This window comes from Lineus longissimus, chromosome 4 (genome assembly GCF_910592395.1).
Source record: "Lineus longissimus chromosome 4, tnLinLong1.2, whole genome shotgun sequence".
NCBI classification, from domain to species: Eukaryota; Metazoa; Nemertea; class Pilidiophora; order Heteronemertea; family Lineidae; genus Lineus; species Lineus longissimus.
This window is the reverse complement of record NC_088311.1, coordinates 24795392-24812899: the sequence shown is the minus strand read 5'-3', so window position 1 is coordinate 24812899 and position 17508 is coordinate 24795392. Positions and strand designations below refer to the sequence as shown.

The 17508-nt window shown below is 42.1% G+C and overlaps 2 protein-coding genes across 4 annotated transcripts; one reads left to right on the top strand and one right to left on the bottom strand.

Moving 5' to 3' along the window:
• The first annotated feature begins 930 nt into the window (after nt 1–930).
• On the top strand, nt 931–10973 carry LOC135487065 (trimeric intracellular cation channel type 1B.1-like). 2 transcript variants are annotated; one of them, XM_064770396.1, is made up of 5 exons: nt 931–1148; nt 2935–3091; nt 3571–3755; nt 7537–7624; nt 8173–10973. In XM_064770396.1, the coding sequence occupies exons 1-5, from the start codon at nt 1025–1027 to the stop codon at nt 8465–8467; spliced, it is 849 nt and encodes a 282-aa protein (XP_064626466.1). In that variant the 5' UTR covers nt 931–1024; the 3' UTR covers nt 8468–10973. The 2 variants fall into 2 exon arrangements, with proteins under 2 accessions (XP_064626466.1, XP_064626467.1); XM_064770397.1 differs by lacking the exon at nt 7537–7624 and adding an exon at nt 6360–6444.
• A 569-nt stretch (nt 10974–11542) lies between these two features.
• LOC135487069 (tetratricopeptide repeat protein 33-like) lies at nt 11543–15865 on the bottom strand. Of its 2 annotated transcripts, none has more exons than XM_064770402.1 (6): nt 15759–15865; nt 14970–15169; nt 13508–14039; nt 13234–13315; nt 12844–12975; nt 11543–12540 (listed from the first exon to the last, which is right to left on the bottom strand). In XM_064770402.1, the coding sequence occupies exons 3-6, from the start codon at nt 13735–13737 to the stop codon at nt 12241–12243; spliced, it is 744 nt and encodes a 247-aa protein (XP_064626472.1). In that variant the 5' UTR covers nt 13738–14039; nt 14970–15169; nt 15759–15865; the 3' UTR covers nt 11543–12240. The 2 variants fall into 2 exon arrangements, with proteins under 2 accessions (XP_064626472.1, XP_064626471.1); XM_064770401.1 differs by having other exon boundaries at nt 14970–15081; nt 15759–15864.
• Between the last annotated feature and the right edge of the window lie 1643 nt (nt 15866–17508).

Below are 17508 nucleotides of genomic sequence, written 5' to 3'. Positions count from 1 at the left end.
ACATTATCAATATCACAACCTGTGGCAAGGACAAATCGAAGACAGTTTAAAGTTTAGTTCAAATTGCGGTTGTTTCGCTCCCTGACCTTTTCGCCCCAGTCCTTTCGCTCCCTAGGACTTCTGTTGGGAATTGAGAAAGAGCCCCGGGAAAGTACAAGTGGCAATATAGCTGTTTGTCAATTTCTTCCTGAAAAGGTAACTTCAAGCGCGGTATCTCTTTGTGATTCCACACCGCGCCCCGTGGTGATATGAGGCGTACATCTCTTAAAAATTGTACCAAGGTTACCACTAATAAACTTTGGAGACGACAGGACAGCCTACGTTACAACCAACCTCTTCCAGCTGGTTTCTGGTCAGGGTGGGAAGACATTGACACAATTACCTCCAAAGGGTCCTTTAGCTGTATACGACAACATTACACTTGCGTTCTAGATGGGTGATACAAGACAACGGATTTGGTTGTACCATGGTAATCATCTCACAAGGACGGACAATGGAACAACCAATCTCTGCCAGCTGGTTATCTGATCTCACGATACTGGTTGTACCCAATATCTACCTGACAACTATTAAAGCACAACTTGAGTACTACTTGGGACCACAGCTAGCCATCTTAGAAGACTGGTGAATCCTCCCAAAGTCCTTTCTGTCATGCAGAACGTGCCACCAAAATACATCAATATAGCCAGGTCAGAACCAGGCTTGGCCCAGGGTGGCTCACTGACCTTGGGCAGCCAGGTGTGGGCCAGGTCACATTTTTCCTAAGGGTAAATTAGAATTTTCAAGGTTGTTTCACTGGAGATAACTACCATTGCACCCTGGTGGAAGTCTCTGGAGAAACTTGACTCCCAGTCAGAACGACTGGGGTCGAAAAGGTCAGGGAGCGAAAGGAACGGATACCCTTTCATGCCTTTAGGATAGATGGCAGCATCAGTCGGAGCCAAAAGACGCAGCTTCGGATTTCTTCGACAAGGAGCAGTCCTCCCTTTTTTAGCTCGGTGTTTCGGCAACAAAAACTGCCAAGATGGATCCACAAACCTTCATGGATATAGCGACTGTTGTCACTAAATTAAAAATGTATCCATATTTCGATATAGCTCACTATGCGCTGATGTGCATGATGGTTCGGGAGGACGCGCCACAAACCGGTGAGTCTCCAGTCAGTGTGTAGTGTAGTATTGTGTACATTGACTGTAGGCCTATATGTTATCATTATGAATATGATCATGCCTATACGTGGAAATAATAGTACTCAACATACGTTTACATATAGTACCCCCCCCCCCCCCCCCACTCCCACTCCCACTGACATTTAGTGACAATTTTACGTTTGTTGTCACTGGCCGAGTGGGGGGGGGGGGGGGGTGTCAGTAAATTATGGGCGAATTCCAAGAAGTTTGTTTTGGCACGGACCAGTCATGTGTTTCACCTGGAATAAAGGATAATAGTGGCTTATGGCATTGTCGGAAGTCTGCTTGGTCCTTCTGACGGGTTCTGAGTGTGCACATTTGATTTGTTGGGGGTTTGATTCATCTTAGTTGAAAAGGCTTACGGGTGTGGTTACGTCTCTTTGAGGGTCAAAAACGAAGTGTTGAAAACCTAGTGAGTTCACTCTACCAAAGTAAAGTTTGAATGTTGTATTCTTAGGTATAATATTAATGACCTAATACTGCTGAGCTGTGAAACCAATCATGGAACCAGTCATCATGAGAGCAGGTAAAGAATGCTCGCAGCAGCAAAAAGGGCATTCCAGACGGCCTTGCAATTTCTTGTAAAGTTGTAGTGGATGAGGTTGTTGTGGATTAAAAGTGATCACACTAGTTGAACAAGGATGCTTTTATCAGTTCACACTGCATTGCACGGTTGCTCAATTGCCAATGCCATGTTGCTCAGTCGAAGTCGGAGATCTTGTATCGACCTTTTCGAAGAAGTTTGTTCCGGTGCTGACCAGTCATGCGTTTCGCCTAGAACATGCATTTTCCCAAATCGACTAGACCTTCTGACATGTTCTGAGTGTGCGCATTTGATTTGTTATTGCTTTGATTCGTCTTATTCAAAAGGGCCTATTACTCATTGTAGCCGGAATGAGTAAGACATGCTTTTGCTAGATCATAATCTCCAAATGAATCTTCTGCCCTTCCAAGTTGAACATGAAAACGTCCGCCCAACGTTTTGTTTGTTCTGGCCTAAGACACTCGGTCTTCAGCTGCATGCATATCTCCTGGATTACACTATGAAGTATTCACCTGATGGAACAGACTGGGATACAGTGCATGTCAAGCCTATACATGCTTTACATGTACGCCCTTCTCTACTAAGCTGTAAAAATAGTCTGCACTGTTCTGCTACCAGTAAGATTATGAAGTTGCTTTCTATGATCTACATAGGCTGGAGATGGTATAAGCTGCACATGTACCTGGAAAGTGCTTACAGCTCCGAGCATCTGATTGTGATACTGAAGATGCAGCCCTAACTTTTGAGTATTTTATCAATAGATAGAACCACAATATGATCAGTTGCAAAGTTGAATTAGTGTTCAGAGAGATATTGTCTCACATTGTTAATGTGATGGCCATCCTGTTCCCCTAGGAAGGGACTTTTATGGAGTTAATGGAGTCTGCAGCACAAGACCTGAGGCTCTGTTGACTCAGTTGACCAGAAACAGAAAAGCTCCCATCCAGACCACCTATGTCGTCAACCTGACTGTGGTGATCACACAGCTGGCAACCTCTCAATACAGTCGGTGTATAACAAGTACAATGTTACCACACTGAGGGAAGAATTGTCCCCAGGGATAAACTTTCCGGGGATGACAGCTTTTGGAATAAATGGTTGATGGGCACCAAACCTTCAGTGAAAATATATATCCGGTGGTGACTGTCTATAAACCTATGATGATTAACTAACCAGTGAACCTCTCCTGTGTCATTTCAGGTACTGCAATATTTTCTCGGAAACATCCTCTGGCATGTTGGGTCTCGAGCATGCTGCTCTGTTTCGCTGGTAACCTTATCGCAAACTTCTTATTAGGGGAAGCTGTGTTAACACCTTTCAAATCACATGAGGCTTTGGTCTTGGCATCCATCGTGTGGTAAGTAACACTCGCAACATTTTTCAGGTGACGCTGATGTTGATCTGTAAAGGCAGATTCACATAGGAGTCATGTGCCCAGATTCACAGACCCTGATTCACGTGTCACAATTCACACGTCATGACACATGAATGTGATCTGAAAGTGATGATGTGACAACGTGACTGCTCTATGAATTCGTGATTATTCCTTAACTCTGCATGGTGTCTTCCAGATATGCAGAAAGTTGATGAAGCTTGAGTGTTAATCAGCGATGCAGTCTGGGTAGCGTTGTGATTGACATCATCAGTTCTACTGTAGGTTCTGTGGTTCCATGAACCAATGCGAGCAAGTCTACCTCTCCTAGTCTTTTTCAGGGTCTGAACAGGTATATGGAGTGGTTTCACCTGCAGGCATGACGAATCATTGTTATGATTATGGCTGGCCGTAAAAACACTCTATAGTGTCAAGCATGACATGACATTGATGTCCTCTTTCAGGTACTTCATCAACTATTCCCCGTTTGACCTAGTATACAAAATCGCTCGATTCCTGCCTTTCAAGATCATCCTCTACATGCTGAAAGAGGTACAACGAACAAAGAAGATATTCGACGGAGTCACCATCGCCGCCAAATTATATCCTGGATCTTATATCGTTATTGTTCTCATTGGAATTGTCAAAGGTGAGTGTGAGGTGAAAGGGCATCTATACCTCATAAACAAAGTCACCAAATCCACGGATGACGCAGCAACTTTAGGACAATGCAACGGTATTGACACTGATTGACGCAACGTTCAATCACGGTCTCATAAACAAAGTTCTATACCGGTAGGCCTACTTCATTTTCAAAACTCCAACTTGCCAAACTTAATGTACAAAGATGTTGCAAAAATACAAGCTAACGAAGGTATTATCAACTGTTCATCATCGATCTTAATTTTTGATTTTTGCCATGATCAGTTAGTTCAACATAAGTACTTGCCAAAACCCATTGCTTCCTTGGTACTGAGAGGAAGAGGAAATATTGATTAGTACCCTCAGCTTTCATGATCGCATACCAGGGCAATAAAAAACCTGATCTTGCCATGCACCTGCCGGTAAGGAACACCAAGGTTGAATGGGAAACAGAATTCATGCAGTTTTCTTTCTGATATAATATGTTGTCATTATACATATCTGTACAATTCGTTAAATCCCTTGTCTTTTCAAAAATGGCATCACCAAGGAGAGTTGGGTGGGTAGTTTAAAAAAGACCACAACCCTTAAAAATGATTTGGTTCTGAATCTGATTGGCGGGGAAGCAGGAAATTTTGAATAGTGTTCCATATGCTTGGTGATGCCTATGGAAAGACATGGGGTGATATGAATAAAAATTAGCAAGTGCTTTTACTTTGAATTTGTACAGAAAGGCCTAGTGTAAATGTACATGGAGTTTTAGATAAAAAGCATTTGCTAGTCTTTATTCATATCACCCATTGTCTCCTCTCGGTTCATCCCTACAGGAACACTGCATGATAGTTGTTACAGTTCTTTCACCATGTTCAAGCATGTTAATTTTCATAGTTTTGAAATCACTTTGTGTGTGTAGTGTTCAAGCTATTTCTAAATTGTGTGGTGCTATTCTACATCCTTCCCTATATGTTGATCTGATAAATACTAATGTTTAAGTCTTATGTTTTGGATTTTAGCCGCAATTAACCAAATCGCTAAAGTAAAATATGCAGGGTAAACCAGTATTCTACAATTCAGTAGGCGGCAATAGTCAGCAGTCCAATGCACACTAGATTTCTAGGCCATGTCAATTTCATTCAAAAGGTTTTGTTATATACAAGTACTCTAACTGTCCCTTGTTCCTAAATGGAGTTTCTTTCCAAGTCTAGATTACAAGAGTTTCTGACAAGTCATTCAACGCAATCATTCATTAACTTCTGAACTAAACTCAATCTCAGCAACTCTGTTTAGAAGGTGTTAACATTGAGTGTACTGATAGATACCTGTACATGGAAGACTCAGCTTCCTACAAAATACATTCCTGGATTCAGTTTATATACCTGCCTGCTCAGTCGGCTTATGTTACTGTGTTCCTACCGGTACTACCACTAGTCAGCCCAGTAGAAAGGTTTATGCACATGAAGTACCACCTGACTTTGGCTGCTACCACTCTATACAGAATTACTTCTAATTCCTGCAGATCCAGACAATCTCCAGACCCATTTTGATGTTTTGATCATAGAACAATAGTAGTATAGTACCAATGATGATAGTGATCATTGGGCTATGAATCCTTAGTTTAAGTTCTTCATGTTTTGGTTTCTTTTGTCTTTTGACCAACCCTTGAAAGGTGTGAATGATAGTGCATTGTTAACTTGCGTAAGATGTTTCACTCAAATCCTTAACTTAACCCCTGAAGTTGACTTCAATTTCCACAACAAGAATGTGGAAATCCTCTGGGTTACTTGTTTACTTGCAATAATGTAAAGGAATATATCTCTATATTGCCTATTATCTGAGATCAAATAACCTGAGTATCTCTTTGTATCTTAGACTTTCTTGACAGGCAAGATACAAAGCATATACATTGTACATCTGCTTTGTTTCTTTCTGTCTGAGAGGGCTTCAAATTTCCCCTCATATCTCTGTAGTTATTGAACTTGTTGCGAGGCCCAGGCATGAAAAACAACACACTCCAATTTATTGGTCACATTCGACTCGAAATGCTCAGCACCATCATGCAGCTAGTTTGAAAGTTCTTCTAATTACATTCGTCAAAGTTTGCTTTAAACATCACGCAGCAGTATCTGTTGAGCTGACAGATATCAATGTAGCAGGAAGGACTAATGTTGTGGTAAAAATCCAGTTTTATGAACCATGTCAATTTGGTTGGAAGTACTCCAACATGATGTCTAGGCTAAATGATTGTATCCCAAAGCTGAGTACAGGTACGAAGTGGCATCCTTACATTTTGTTTATGCTCTTCTTTTGGCCTTTTTGTCATGTTCCATTTTTGTTTTTGGTGCAGGGATATATCTAGTGCGTTTTCAATGTTCTCCCTTAGACCCCTGAAGTAGCGCTGACCACGCCTCCTCGCTCTCCCCATATAGACGTTGATACAGCCAAGATGTGAACGATGTGTCCCAACAACATCATCCTGCACAACTTTCTCCATTTGACGGACAGGGATCCTTTTGGGATAATAATTTTTCTGCCCCTTTGAAATGTTAGATATATCCCTGTGATAGCCTATTTTGCTTTTATGCATTCCGTGTGTCTATTTGTTTCACATCAGGTACTGCCGGCCATTATATGAAACTGTTACAGCGGGCCATGGTCGGCCAATCAAGTGAAACTAACGAACTTGTATTGCCAAGCTTGTAAGTAAAGAATGCTCTGTGGATATGGTGATGGGTGTTGTCATGGGTGACCTGGCCAGGGACAGGCTGAAGGAGAGCTATTGTCGTAGTTACCATGAGGGTGGGGGGAGGGTGGTGGTGATTGTGTTTAATTGTAGTTCCTACCAGTGGTGGTTCGGCTGGTGGGAAGGGGGTGGGGCTTGTTTTCCCTGACCAACCTTCCTTGCCAAATCTTTCCAAACCAAATATGTCCTGTCCCTGGTCTGGCTGCATCCTGCTAAGCTTATGCTGCTTAAAATGGCTTCTGCATCATATGTCCCCCAATTTTCATCTTGACCATTTAAATCTTTAGATTCAAATGGTTCATTCTTGAAAAATGGGGCCACATTCGCACTTTAACAAGGCTGACTTCCTCTGCTTTACATGAAGTTTGAGATCATGATACCAGATGAAAGAAATTGTTCGTTGCGTAACAGTTCATTAATGTTTTTCCATCAAAGACTGTTATTTGTTTTATTTCTGTATCCTTAAAACTACATGTATAACGAGATTCCATCATTTCTTTCCTTCAACTTTTGATAGATTTACAGATCTCTTTTCCTTATGTTGTTAGCAGAAAATCTCTCTAATTCTACTGTTTCCACATCATCTCAAACTTAACATGGCTGCTTTTGCACTGCTTGCATGTGGTATTGGTATTGTCAATATTCTCAGCATGACGTGTTGTATTGTGTTGATGGATTCAGAGACATGGTGACATAGAAGATGTAAAACTTACTTTCTACTCGAGTGAATAGTTGTCGTTCGATTAGAGAAAGACAATGACCACACCTTGTTTACTGTTGCAACGATTGGACGGCAGGATCTGATACCAAAATTGAAAGGTGTGATTCTGAATCTCCATCATTTCACTCATTTTGTCATCAGTTCGATACCTATCCACATTCTTCTGTGGCATCAAAAAAACCCATAGAAAGCAACAGATGTTACCATGACGTTCTGAATCTCTCTACACTCCCAGCATCCTTCCCATGGGCCTGGATCTGAGAGGAGTCGTTACTGCGACACACTCGTGCTAACGGAGTCATCTGATTGGATATCTCTTGTTTGTAGGCTCAGGATATACTGAGATGAGAATGTTAGAGCGTGTAGTACGAGGTTTGTGGATTCCCGGTACTAATGAGTTCTTACAACCATCATTGTGAGTATTATGTATGGAGTGTGCCTTTAAAAAAACGCTTGAATTTCAGGTTTATGACCCTTCGCCAGCAAAAATATTCAATGCAAACATAGCCTCCCAAGGAGGTGGGTTAGTGGACAAGACTATATGCTCTCCGGTGCTTTGAAGGGACTTTTCATTTTGGGGTGTTATTTGCGTGTAATTTTGGTTAATCTTTTGGGGGGAACGGTGCACCTATGCTCACTAAATACTGCAAAACTTTTAGATGAAAGTTGGAGGCATTCCCAAAATGCTGTCCAAGTAACTCAAACATTTGAATTGTACAATCACACGATACTCTAAGTTTACAGGCAAAAATCTTCTTCAGCTCACCTTTAATGAATGATATAATAAAATGTCATAATACCATCACAAACTGAGCACAATTATCTTCACTCTATTTTTAACATCGGTAACGAAGCACTAAAAGTTAGCACTTGTATTTAACAGTTTGTTGTCATATTTCATTGTTTGTGAAAGATAGTGGAATGTTGATTTACTGATGACCTCCTCCTCCTCCTCCTTTACAGTACCACCAAGGCTAGCTTCCTGAGCGCTGTGGTATTCGTGCTAGAAAGGGAGAAGTACCTGACTGCCCCCCACGCTCTCATCTACTTCGGAGTGGTGATGTTCCTCATCTACTTCAAGCTCTCCTCCCTGCTCCTTGGAATACACGACCCGTTCGTTCCCTTCGAGAATCTCTTCTGCGCAGTCTTCATGGGTGGCATGTGGGACGCGCTGAAGCGAGCAATGTCTCGGGAAAAGAAGGAACCAGAAACGACGAAGAATGACATCAAACGGAAAGAGGAGAAGAAGAATGATTAGACGGAGTTGTGGGAGGTTGTGATATGAACATATCCATCATGGACCACATCGTCATGGCAGACGATGATGATGCCACTATGGGTTGCCATTGGTGATTATTTGGTTTCCATGGTGAACATGTGGTTTTCCATTGGTGATCAGTTGGTTTTCCATTGGTGATCACTTGATTTTCCATTGGTTACCTCTTGGTCTTCCATTGGTTACCACTTGAGTTTCCATGGCTTCTTGTGGGTTAAACCCCAGTGTGTTGGCAACCAGTGTGATTCCTTAGCCACCACTCCGATTCCATAGGTCACCAGTAGGTTTCCCTTGGCAAAATGTGTCGGTCCCCGAGTGCTATGTACTGAAGTGAATACTCAAAGAGTTCCATGTAAATTCAGATGTAAATTCATCATCAGGGATGTATATTTTGTCAAATTGACACAATTTTCAAAAATTGTACAGTTGTAAAATGTGATCATCAATGTGATTCTGATGAGTCAGCATGTAGATCTACCTTGAACTGGTGGTTTCTACACATTCCATGTAACTTATATCTTAATCTACATGGCGATCACACTTCGTCCCAGTTGATGATATGACACCTTCCTGGTGTAATAGTCAGAACCTGATCGAACTGAAATCAAATATCAACAACCCATGGACAGAAGTGAACAAGCCTTTTGATAACAAATCACTTTTTGTTCTCTGTGTCTTTCACCATATCTAAAGTGGCTTTTGAAAGCCAGTTTCTGTCTTCACCAAGCATGAAGCTCAAACCTGCCTATTAGTACCTGGTGTATTGATTGATCTAAATAGCCAATTGCTATTAATTCGTGCAATAAAAGTACTGCATTTATGTCTTGTACATGTACATAGAGGACTTTTAAAAAGAATGTACAGTTTTAAAAACAAAAGCTTGGTATTCTTAATCATTGGAAGAAAGTGAGAATTTAGTAAAAAAACTTAAGAGTTTAAGTGAAAAAAGGCACATGAACATGAAAAAATATCAATTTCATTGATATGCTTTGGGAGAGTTTTGTACTAAGAGAACTCGTAAACTTATCTTCTGTCAAAAACAAAGGTCAAGTAAGGTATTGTAAACTCTGCAAGTCCTGTAATCGAAACAGATGCAGTATTATCATTTATCAAACTTGATCACTTTCTCTGCTCAGCTTAAAAAACCATTGTACAATACCAAATGGTGCACCGAAGGAGTTACCTTCCATCAATCAGTCCTTCATTCATTCAAAACTTTATCTTTTCATTTTTACCCATTTATGTATTGTAGATAATTAAAAAAAACACCCTGGTAGTGTAACTTTTATGTTACGTGTAGTTTTGAAACTGTTCATCAAACAGGAAGCTCACAAATATTTGTTAAAATATCTTCAATCATGAACGGGTTTTGTTGCTCTGTAAATAAATACGTTGGTAGGAGCTTACCAGCTGTCCTACATGACTGTGTCTGGACTGATGAGGCGAGTTACATTTATGTATATAGATGGTTGGAATTAGGAATTGAGATGATGGAAAATGTCTGGTGATTGCATTCTAAAGGTCCAATCTACTCATAGATGTCAGTTTGAGTGGAGTGTATAACAGTAACCAGCAAAGGGATGGGCGAGGCCTATAGGTTTGTTAAATCACCAGGTCGCCACCTGTAACAAGTTAAGTGATATTTTGGAATGAATGTAAATTTGAAAATAGAATAAGCTGAAGCTCGGGTGCCGGATGAGCACATTGCTAATGTTCATGCTTGATACTCTTGAAGTCTTTCTCATTGAGGGCAGCAGTTGTACATTACATTGTAAGTACAATGCTGTGATAGTCGTCTGCAGAGTTGTTAGGCTGACCAGTGTACATTAGACCATGTTCGATGTGAATACCTTTGAAATTTTCTCCCATGTATTATACAGTGTGTGTGTGTTGTTTATACTTAGTTATATTCTGTGTACAAACACTACCTGGACTACTAGACTTAGGCGTGTAAGGTTTAACCTGGGTGAATCTGAGATATCCTCACGATTCTGATCGCTTTGAAACGTTTAACTGTTTCCTTTGTGATTGGCTCTATGGTACAATCATTATCATTCATAGATGTGCCAGTCACGTTCACTGCCAACCATGTAGCCTTTGTAGAATTGAAAGCAATAACATCTTTTGAATTGTGGAAATTTATCAACTTTGTCTCACTTCAGCTAGATCAGGGTGCTCAAATTTTAGATATTCGTTTCTGAAAAGGTGTGTCGGTAGATCTTCCATTATCCATGTGGATCTGATGAAAATCGTTTGTGGGTTCGATCACCAACATTGCTCTCTCTTGCTGATGAAAAATAGAGTTACGGCACTGAGATGACAACCAAAAATCCAAGTCTGTGGACATTTTGGCCAAATATACCTAATTCCAGTTTACAGCCACCCTCTAGGATTGTTGCCTGTCGTATAAAGCCTACTGTTTTTTGGTCCTGTATGAACTCTCTCTGATGTAAACAAGGAACCCTGAATAAATGCTTTATTTTATAAATTTCTTTGGTTTCTGTTTCTTTCTTTATGAGAAATGACCAAAAAGGTCAGCGTTCAGTTGGTATAAATGAAATTGTCCCACATTGTCTCGGATTGCCACAACTACATGCCTAATATTGTCCCGAATATTTGACCATTGCACCACTGGCATGTTCATTGATGACGATGCATCTGAATATAATCATGGAGATGGCCAAGTGTGGCCAAGGCCAAATTCACATCACATCAAAATGCAAGTGCTCTAACCAAAATGCCTATGAATCTTACCCAAATCCTGAGGACTGAAGACAAGTCACAACATGTCGATGTGAAAACCAGTAGTTGGATGTATCAGTAGTTGGAATGACATGTACATCACAAAAGACCAAGTCACAATCTGTCCTTCTCACAAAGAACATTCTCTTGTGTGGAGTCTCATCTAGCATGCCATTCAATAGCGATACCAAGGTTTTCACAATGAGGCTATTCAACTATGTACGTTGTTTTATAGCCTCACCTCAAACCTTTGGTGTGGTGTCGGTAAGGGTGTGACCGCTCGGGTAGTGAGCATAGATAAATATACAACATAAATATTCCTAATAAATAATTATATTCAATCAAAAGTTATTTACAGCCGAACAAGTCATAGATCAGCCAGATTATCTGCATAGCACAGCCAACTGCAAACTTTCCTCGGGTGTGGTATAAACTGTGTTGTACTGCCAGTATATGACGATTAACATCAGGATAAAACACGACTGCACACTCGACCATGTTCAACACAAACCTGCAATAGCACAAGTCGTACTTCCACCTATCAAATCCCCGTGTCTTTTGTGCTTACACCTATGAATTGCTGTGTCCAAATAGACCTGTGTGTCAAATCCCCGTGTCTATTAGCCCCATCGAGCTCGATGGGGCTAATTTACACCCATGTTCAACACGGGTTTTTTGATAGGTGGAATCTGAATAGACACGGCAATCGCAAGTTCTAAGATCCGGCGACAGATGGCGCGGTGTAGTTGCCTCGGTATTGCGCGCCCTCCAACGGGAAAGAAACACAGGAGAGCTCCCTACCTACAGCGCACCTGTCGCCGGGGCTATTAACCATTATCTAACACTACTGATAGGTGTAAGTGCACCGCGGGTTTTTTGACACACGGCGAAGACACGGGTCTTGAAAAAACACGGGATTTTATGATAGGTGGGACTACGACTATAGTAGCACCATGAGATATTTTTATACTTCTTTCAAGCCCATGGCATTTCTCTAATGAGTAACAGTTCTTTCATTTCAGTACATCTCTCATTTGAACATAATTCGATGGCAGTTTTTTTATAGACAATGTCTCCTTCTCACTTCGTAATGTTTCATTTGGATAGTTTCTAGTCGTGTGTAGCTCAACAGCTGTTTCACTGTCTTCAACAAGTTCAGTCACTGTAGCTGTACAGTTATCCTTAGCTGTTCTTAACTCTTCCTGTAAGTCTATTTTTTGTTTGAGTAGTTGTCTTGCCCAGTTGAGATCGTCCACCCATAACTCCTCACTAGCCGGATTGATGTGCAGAGCTCTTGAGAAACTTTTGATGGCCTGGAAGTGATGAAGCAAATAAAATCTCTGAGAAAAACTTGACAAAGGCATTTGGATTGACTACAGAAGCTTTGGAGAGCTCTTGACATTTCAAATACTTTCAAAACGTTACAAAACCATTTGATCAAAGAGCCATAAGGTTGGGAGTCAAAACTCAAAAACTGTATTGGAAATTCAAAAACTGTATTGGAATTGAAATTGAATGGATGAGTAACCTGAGCCAAAGTTTGTGTCTTCATGAAGCGAACTCTTCTTGACAACGTATTTGCCCTCAACCATTGGAACAAAGAGACATTTCCTTACCAATCTAACTTCTCCCAAGTTCAACTCAGCTCGGCCAAGCGTCTGATGAGCAATCCACCACCTGGGATTTATTTCAATCACTTTTCTAGCAGACCTCACGGCAGGGTAGACCTCATGAAGAATGGTGTATGCCTGGAAAGAAGTAACTCATGTTGAACACAAGTAAGAGCTGGTGAATCAAGGGCTAGGTCTCCCCAAAATGTTCAAGATACATCTGGAACCTAACCAACAAAATAAACTTCTCACATACTATTACAAGTATAAGGGGAGAAATAAATAAAAACGAAATAAGAATCTAATTTAAGGAAGTATACATGTATGTAGCTTCTCTTTAGGTTTAAGAAATCTTTCAATCCAGTGTTGTGTGTTCTCCCCTTGAAATTTAATTACCTGTGATATCATCTCATGAATGGTCTCATCTTCAGGGGTCAACTGCAGTGCCCCCTCCCACTTCTTGATTGCTTCCCAATACCTAGAAAAGTGGACATTTTTGTATGGTGCACATTCAGTAGTGTGGTTAACAGTACAACTGAGTTGATCACTGAACATGGAGTAGCTCAATTGAGGTATGCTATGATATAACCAAGATCACTATTAAGTTTACACTCTTGTCAACATCGTAACAGCGAAGCATCATTCATCATTTTAGGCACGTAACTTTTACCTCTCAGCATCAGCCAATGTTGATCCCTCCTTCTTCAACCGATCACTCTTTGCCTGAGCATCTTCAAGGCACATGATTCTCTTCTTCTTCGGCATAAGGCTGAGCCAATCAACCTCTCCATTGCTCACTTCATTATCGTCATCATCTTTTGACTCCTTCTCAAATGCACTGGATTTTTTCAGGCTTACTTTCTCTCCAGTCTTTCTCTTCCAACCGAACTTGCATGACATTGTGCCAATTCACAATCGAACCGAGAAGATCACAAATAATGATGACAAGTATACACAGATCAATTCCCTTACAAAATCCGTTATTGTCAAATCCAACTCAGCGCAGCTTTTACCAACATAAAAACCTGACTATGGCATCATTCTGTGGATAATCATCTCTTGCAGGCTTCACAAATCTGCCAGAAACTTACACTAACTACAGCACCATCTTCATTCAGGACCAGAAAGCAGAGAGAATCGGGAATGCGATCAATTCCTTGGGTGATGGTGGACATTCTACCTGGTGGGCTGGTCACTGTTCACTAAAAGATTGGAGAAACAAGTCGTCACTATTCATTCCGTTGGCGTCACATGCAATTTGAATTGCAGCGGACATTGTGGTTTAACATAAGTTGTGTACCGGTGCAACGGAATACGCTGCATGACACAAGGGCCTTAACATCACAGTAGAAAAGAATCATATTGAATTTAGCTAAATCACAGGGCTGGGCCAGGCCTCCGAATCTGCTGATGTCAGTGACGATGGGGGGCGGGGGGCGAAGGGGTTGATCCAGCAGCAGCTGGCAGCGGACATTTGTCTTGACGCTTGCTTATCGTTGCTACAGCTTAAAGTGCTGTGGTACAGCCTAGAAGCAGTGCCATCATTGGCAAAATGGACCACAAAGTTTTTGAGGGGCTGAGTTTCGTCCAAAAATAGATCTACACTACGGCAATGGCGTATTGCAGGTACACGTCAACGGGTCATTGTGGATTGTCGGACGTCAGTTCGCCAAGAAAACCAAAGGAATCGAAGGATTCATTGAACTCATCAACACATCATTAGTTTTCAGTGAAGTGCAACTGTATTCCTAGGTAAATCACTTTGGTATATAGAGAGTAAGATTACAATTAACTCAGGTTACATGTAGACACTGCTGCTCAAATGATTTGAAATATTCTCCTCACAACCCAAAGAAGAAAACCTAGGTGGCTTTTTCGTTATGCATTTCTTTGCAGTGAATTAACGAGTAAACATCGTCTCTCAGACACTTGGGAAACGCATCTGAGAGCATCTCAGTTTCAAAATTTTCCTGCTGGAGACCCCCAGACCTCCCTTCGTGGGTGAGCGCCTACTGCGCTTTCAATTCATGTGATTGTGAGGGCGAGCCCTCACCATATTCAGGCTTCGCCCTCAACGGGGCCCCCTCTATCCAGCTGTGCTGGATCCACTCCCTTATTTGATGGTGACCTACCATGTGGTCCAGCCACCAGTCAGACAAGGATCCCCTTTTGCGAGTTGTTGCTACTTCTGGCTGTACCGAGGCTACTTTTTGCTGGGTCACTGGATGTACCAAGTCATGCCCGCTGAAACGACGAGTGATCATATCAACATTGTTGTGGCGATACTCTACACCATCCCTTCGCAATTCCCACAGCCCGTGATCACTGTTCACTAAAAGATTGGAGAAACAAGTCGTCACAATTCCGTTGGCGTCATATGCAATTTGAATTGCAGCAGACGGCGCGGTTTAACATAAGTTGTGTACCGGTGCTACCAAATACGCTGCATGACACAAGGGCCTTAACATCAAAGTAGAAAAGAATCATATTGAATTTGGCTAAATCACAGGGCTCAGCCAGGCCTCTGAATCTGATGATCATGATGGGGGGCGGGCGAGGGGGTTGGTCCAGCAGCGGCTGGCAGCGGACATTTGTCTTAACTCTTGTTTGCGCTGCTACAGCTTAAAGTCCTGTGGTACAGTCTAGAAGCAGTGTCATCATTGGCGAAATGGACCAAAGTTTGTGAGGGGCTGAGTTTCGTCCAAAAATAGATCTGTTTACACACTACGGCAATGGCGTATTGCAGGTACACGTCAAGTGTCAACGGGTCATTGATTGTCGGACGTCAGTTCGCCAAGAAAACCAAAGGAATCGAAGGATTCATTGAACTCATCAACACATCATTAGTTTTCAGTGAAGTGCAACTGTATTCCTAGGTAAATCACTTTGGTATATAGAGAGTAAGATTACAATTAACTCACGTTAAAGTTTGAGTTCCGGGGAGGTAGCGTTGTCAGTACGTTGGTTTAGGGGCGCAATAACCTAGCTTATAGCGAGCAATTAGTACACTAAGATTTCAGTGATTAACATAATAGTTGCAAGTATTTGGCATTTTAGACTCATATTTCGTGCTATACTAACTACGTTGTAAACATAATGCTCAAAATTGATTCATGAAAAAGTTGTTAGGGCAATATCAAGCAAGCAGTAATGGAAAAAAGTGTAATTCCATTAACTGAATATTGTTTTTAGACACTATAACATTTTAGGCCTACTTTTCCGTAAACCACGAGAACAATGTATGTGAAAAAAACAACACATATAAGTGAGGCGCCGAGTATACAGTAATTGTAAGGTAAAGAAAAGCTCGGTCTCTAAAGTCTGGAGGTCCGGAGTCCGTAACTGTGACGGTCACGAGAGTGGCTTGTTCTTACGGATAGATCGAGAGGGCGGTTTGGGGTTCCGCCGACGGTGCTCGCATGCATTAGTCGTATCCCCGAAACCTTTACAACGCGAACAAAGCTCGTGGCATCCATGACGGTATAGGAATTGACGGTGAGGTAACAAAAAAACTCGTGGCATATCGGATGCGCATCCGATGACGGTAAAGAAATTGACGGTAAAGGATCTCGTGGCATATCGGATGCGCATCCGAAGACGGTAAGGGAATTGACGGTGAAGGATCTCGTGGCATATCGGATGCGCATCCGATGACGGTAAAGAAATTGACGGTAAAGGATCTCGTGGCATATCGGATGCGCATCCGAAGACGGTAAGGGAATTGACGGTGAAGGATCTCGTGGCGTATCGGATCCGAAGACGGTAAGGGAATTGACGGTGAAGGATCTCGTGGCATATCGGATGCGCATCCGAAGACGGTAAGGGAATTGACGGTAAAGGATCTCGTGGCATATCGGATGCGCACCCGATGACGGTTTTATATACATATATATATATATTATATAAATTTTAGTTTTACACTATTATGTAAGTGCAAGCTCTAGTGAGCTCACACAACTGTTTGACAGTCCTGGCTCCTCCATCGTGCTGACAACATGATGAGAGAGATGAGACAGTCACAGCCATTGGCTGCTCTGCCAAGTTGTCAACATGGTGAGAGAGATGAGGAAGTCACAGCCAGGCCGAATCAGTCCTGGCTGCTCCACCGTGTTGACAACATGATGAGAGAGATGAGGAAGTCACAACCAGGCCGAATCAGTCCTGGCTGCTCCACCGCGTTGACAACATGATGCGAGTGATGAGACAGTCACAGCCAGGCCGCATCAATCTTCGCCGCACTGCCTAGTTGTTAATAAGGCGAGAGAGATGGGACAGTCAGAGCCAGGCCGAATCAGTTCTGGCTGCTCCACCGTGTTGACAATAATTATGGTGAGAGAGATGAGACAGTCACAGCCAGGCCAAATCAGTCTTGGCTGCTCTGCCAAGTTGTCAACATGCATGGTGAAAGAGATGAGGAAGTCACAGCCAGGCCGAATCAGTCCTGGCTGCTCCACCGTGTTGACAACATGATGAGAGAGATGAGGAAGTCACAACCAGGCCGAATCAGTCCTGGCTGCTCCACCGTGTTGACAACATGATGAGAGTGATGAGACAGTCACAGCCAGGCCGCATCAATCTTCGCCGCACTGCCTAGTTGTTAATATGGTGAGAGAGATGAGAGACAGTCACAGCCAGGCCAAATCAGTCTTGGCTGCTCTGCCAAGTTGTCTA

Coding starts and splice junctions, on each gene's coding strand:
- LOC135487065 (XM_064770396.1), top strand. CDS start 1,025: ATGGATCCACAAACCTTCATGGATATAGCGACTGTTGTCACTAAATTA. Junction 3,092..3,570: donor GTCTTGGCATCCATCGTGTG/GTAAGTAACACT, acceptor GTCCTCTTTCAG/GTACTTCATCAACTATTCCC. Junction 3,756..7,536: donor TCTCATTGGAATTGTCAAAG/GTGAGTGTGAGG, acceptor TCTTGTTTGTAG/GCTCAGGATATACTGAGATG.
- LOC135487069 (XM_064770402.1), bottom strand. CDS start 13,737: ATGTCATGCAAGTTCGGTTGGAAGAGAAAGACTGGAGAGAAAGTAAGC. Junction 12,976..13,233: donor TTCATGAGATGATATCACAG/GTAATTAAATTT, acceptor ACTTCTTTCCAG/GCATACACCATTCTTCATGA. Junction 12,541..12,843: donor ACTTGGGAGAAGTTAGATTG/GTAAGGAAATGT, acceptor CATCACTTCCAG/GCCATCAAAAGTTTCTCAAG.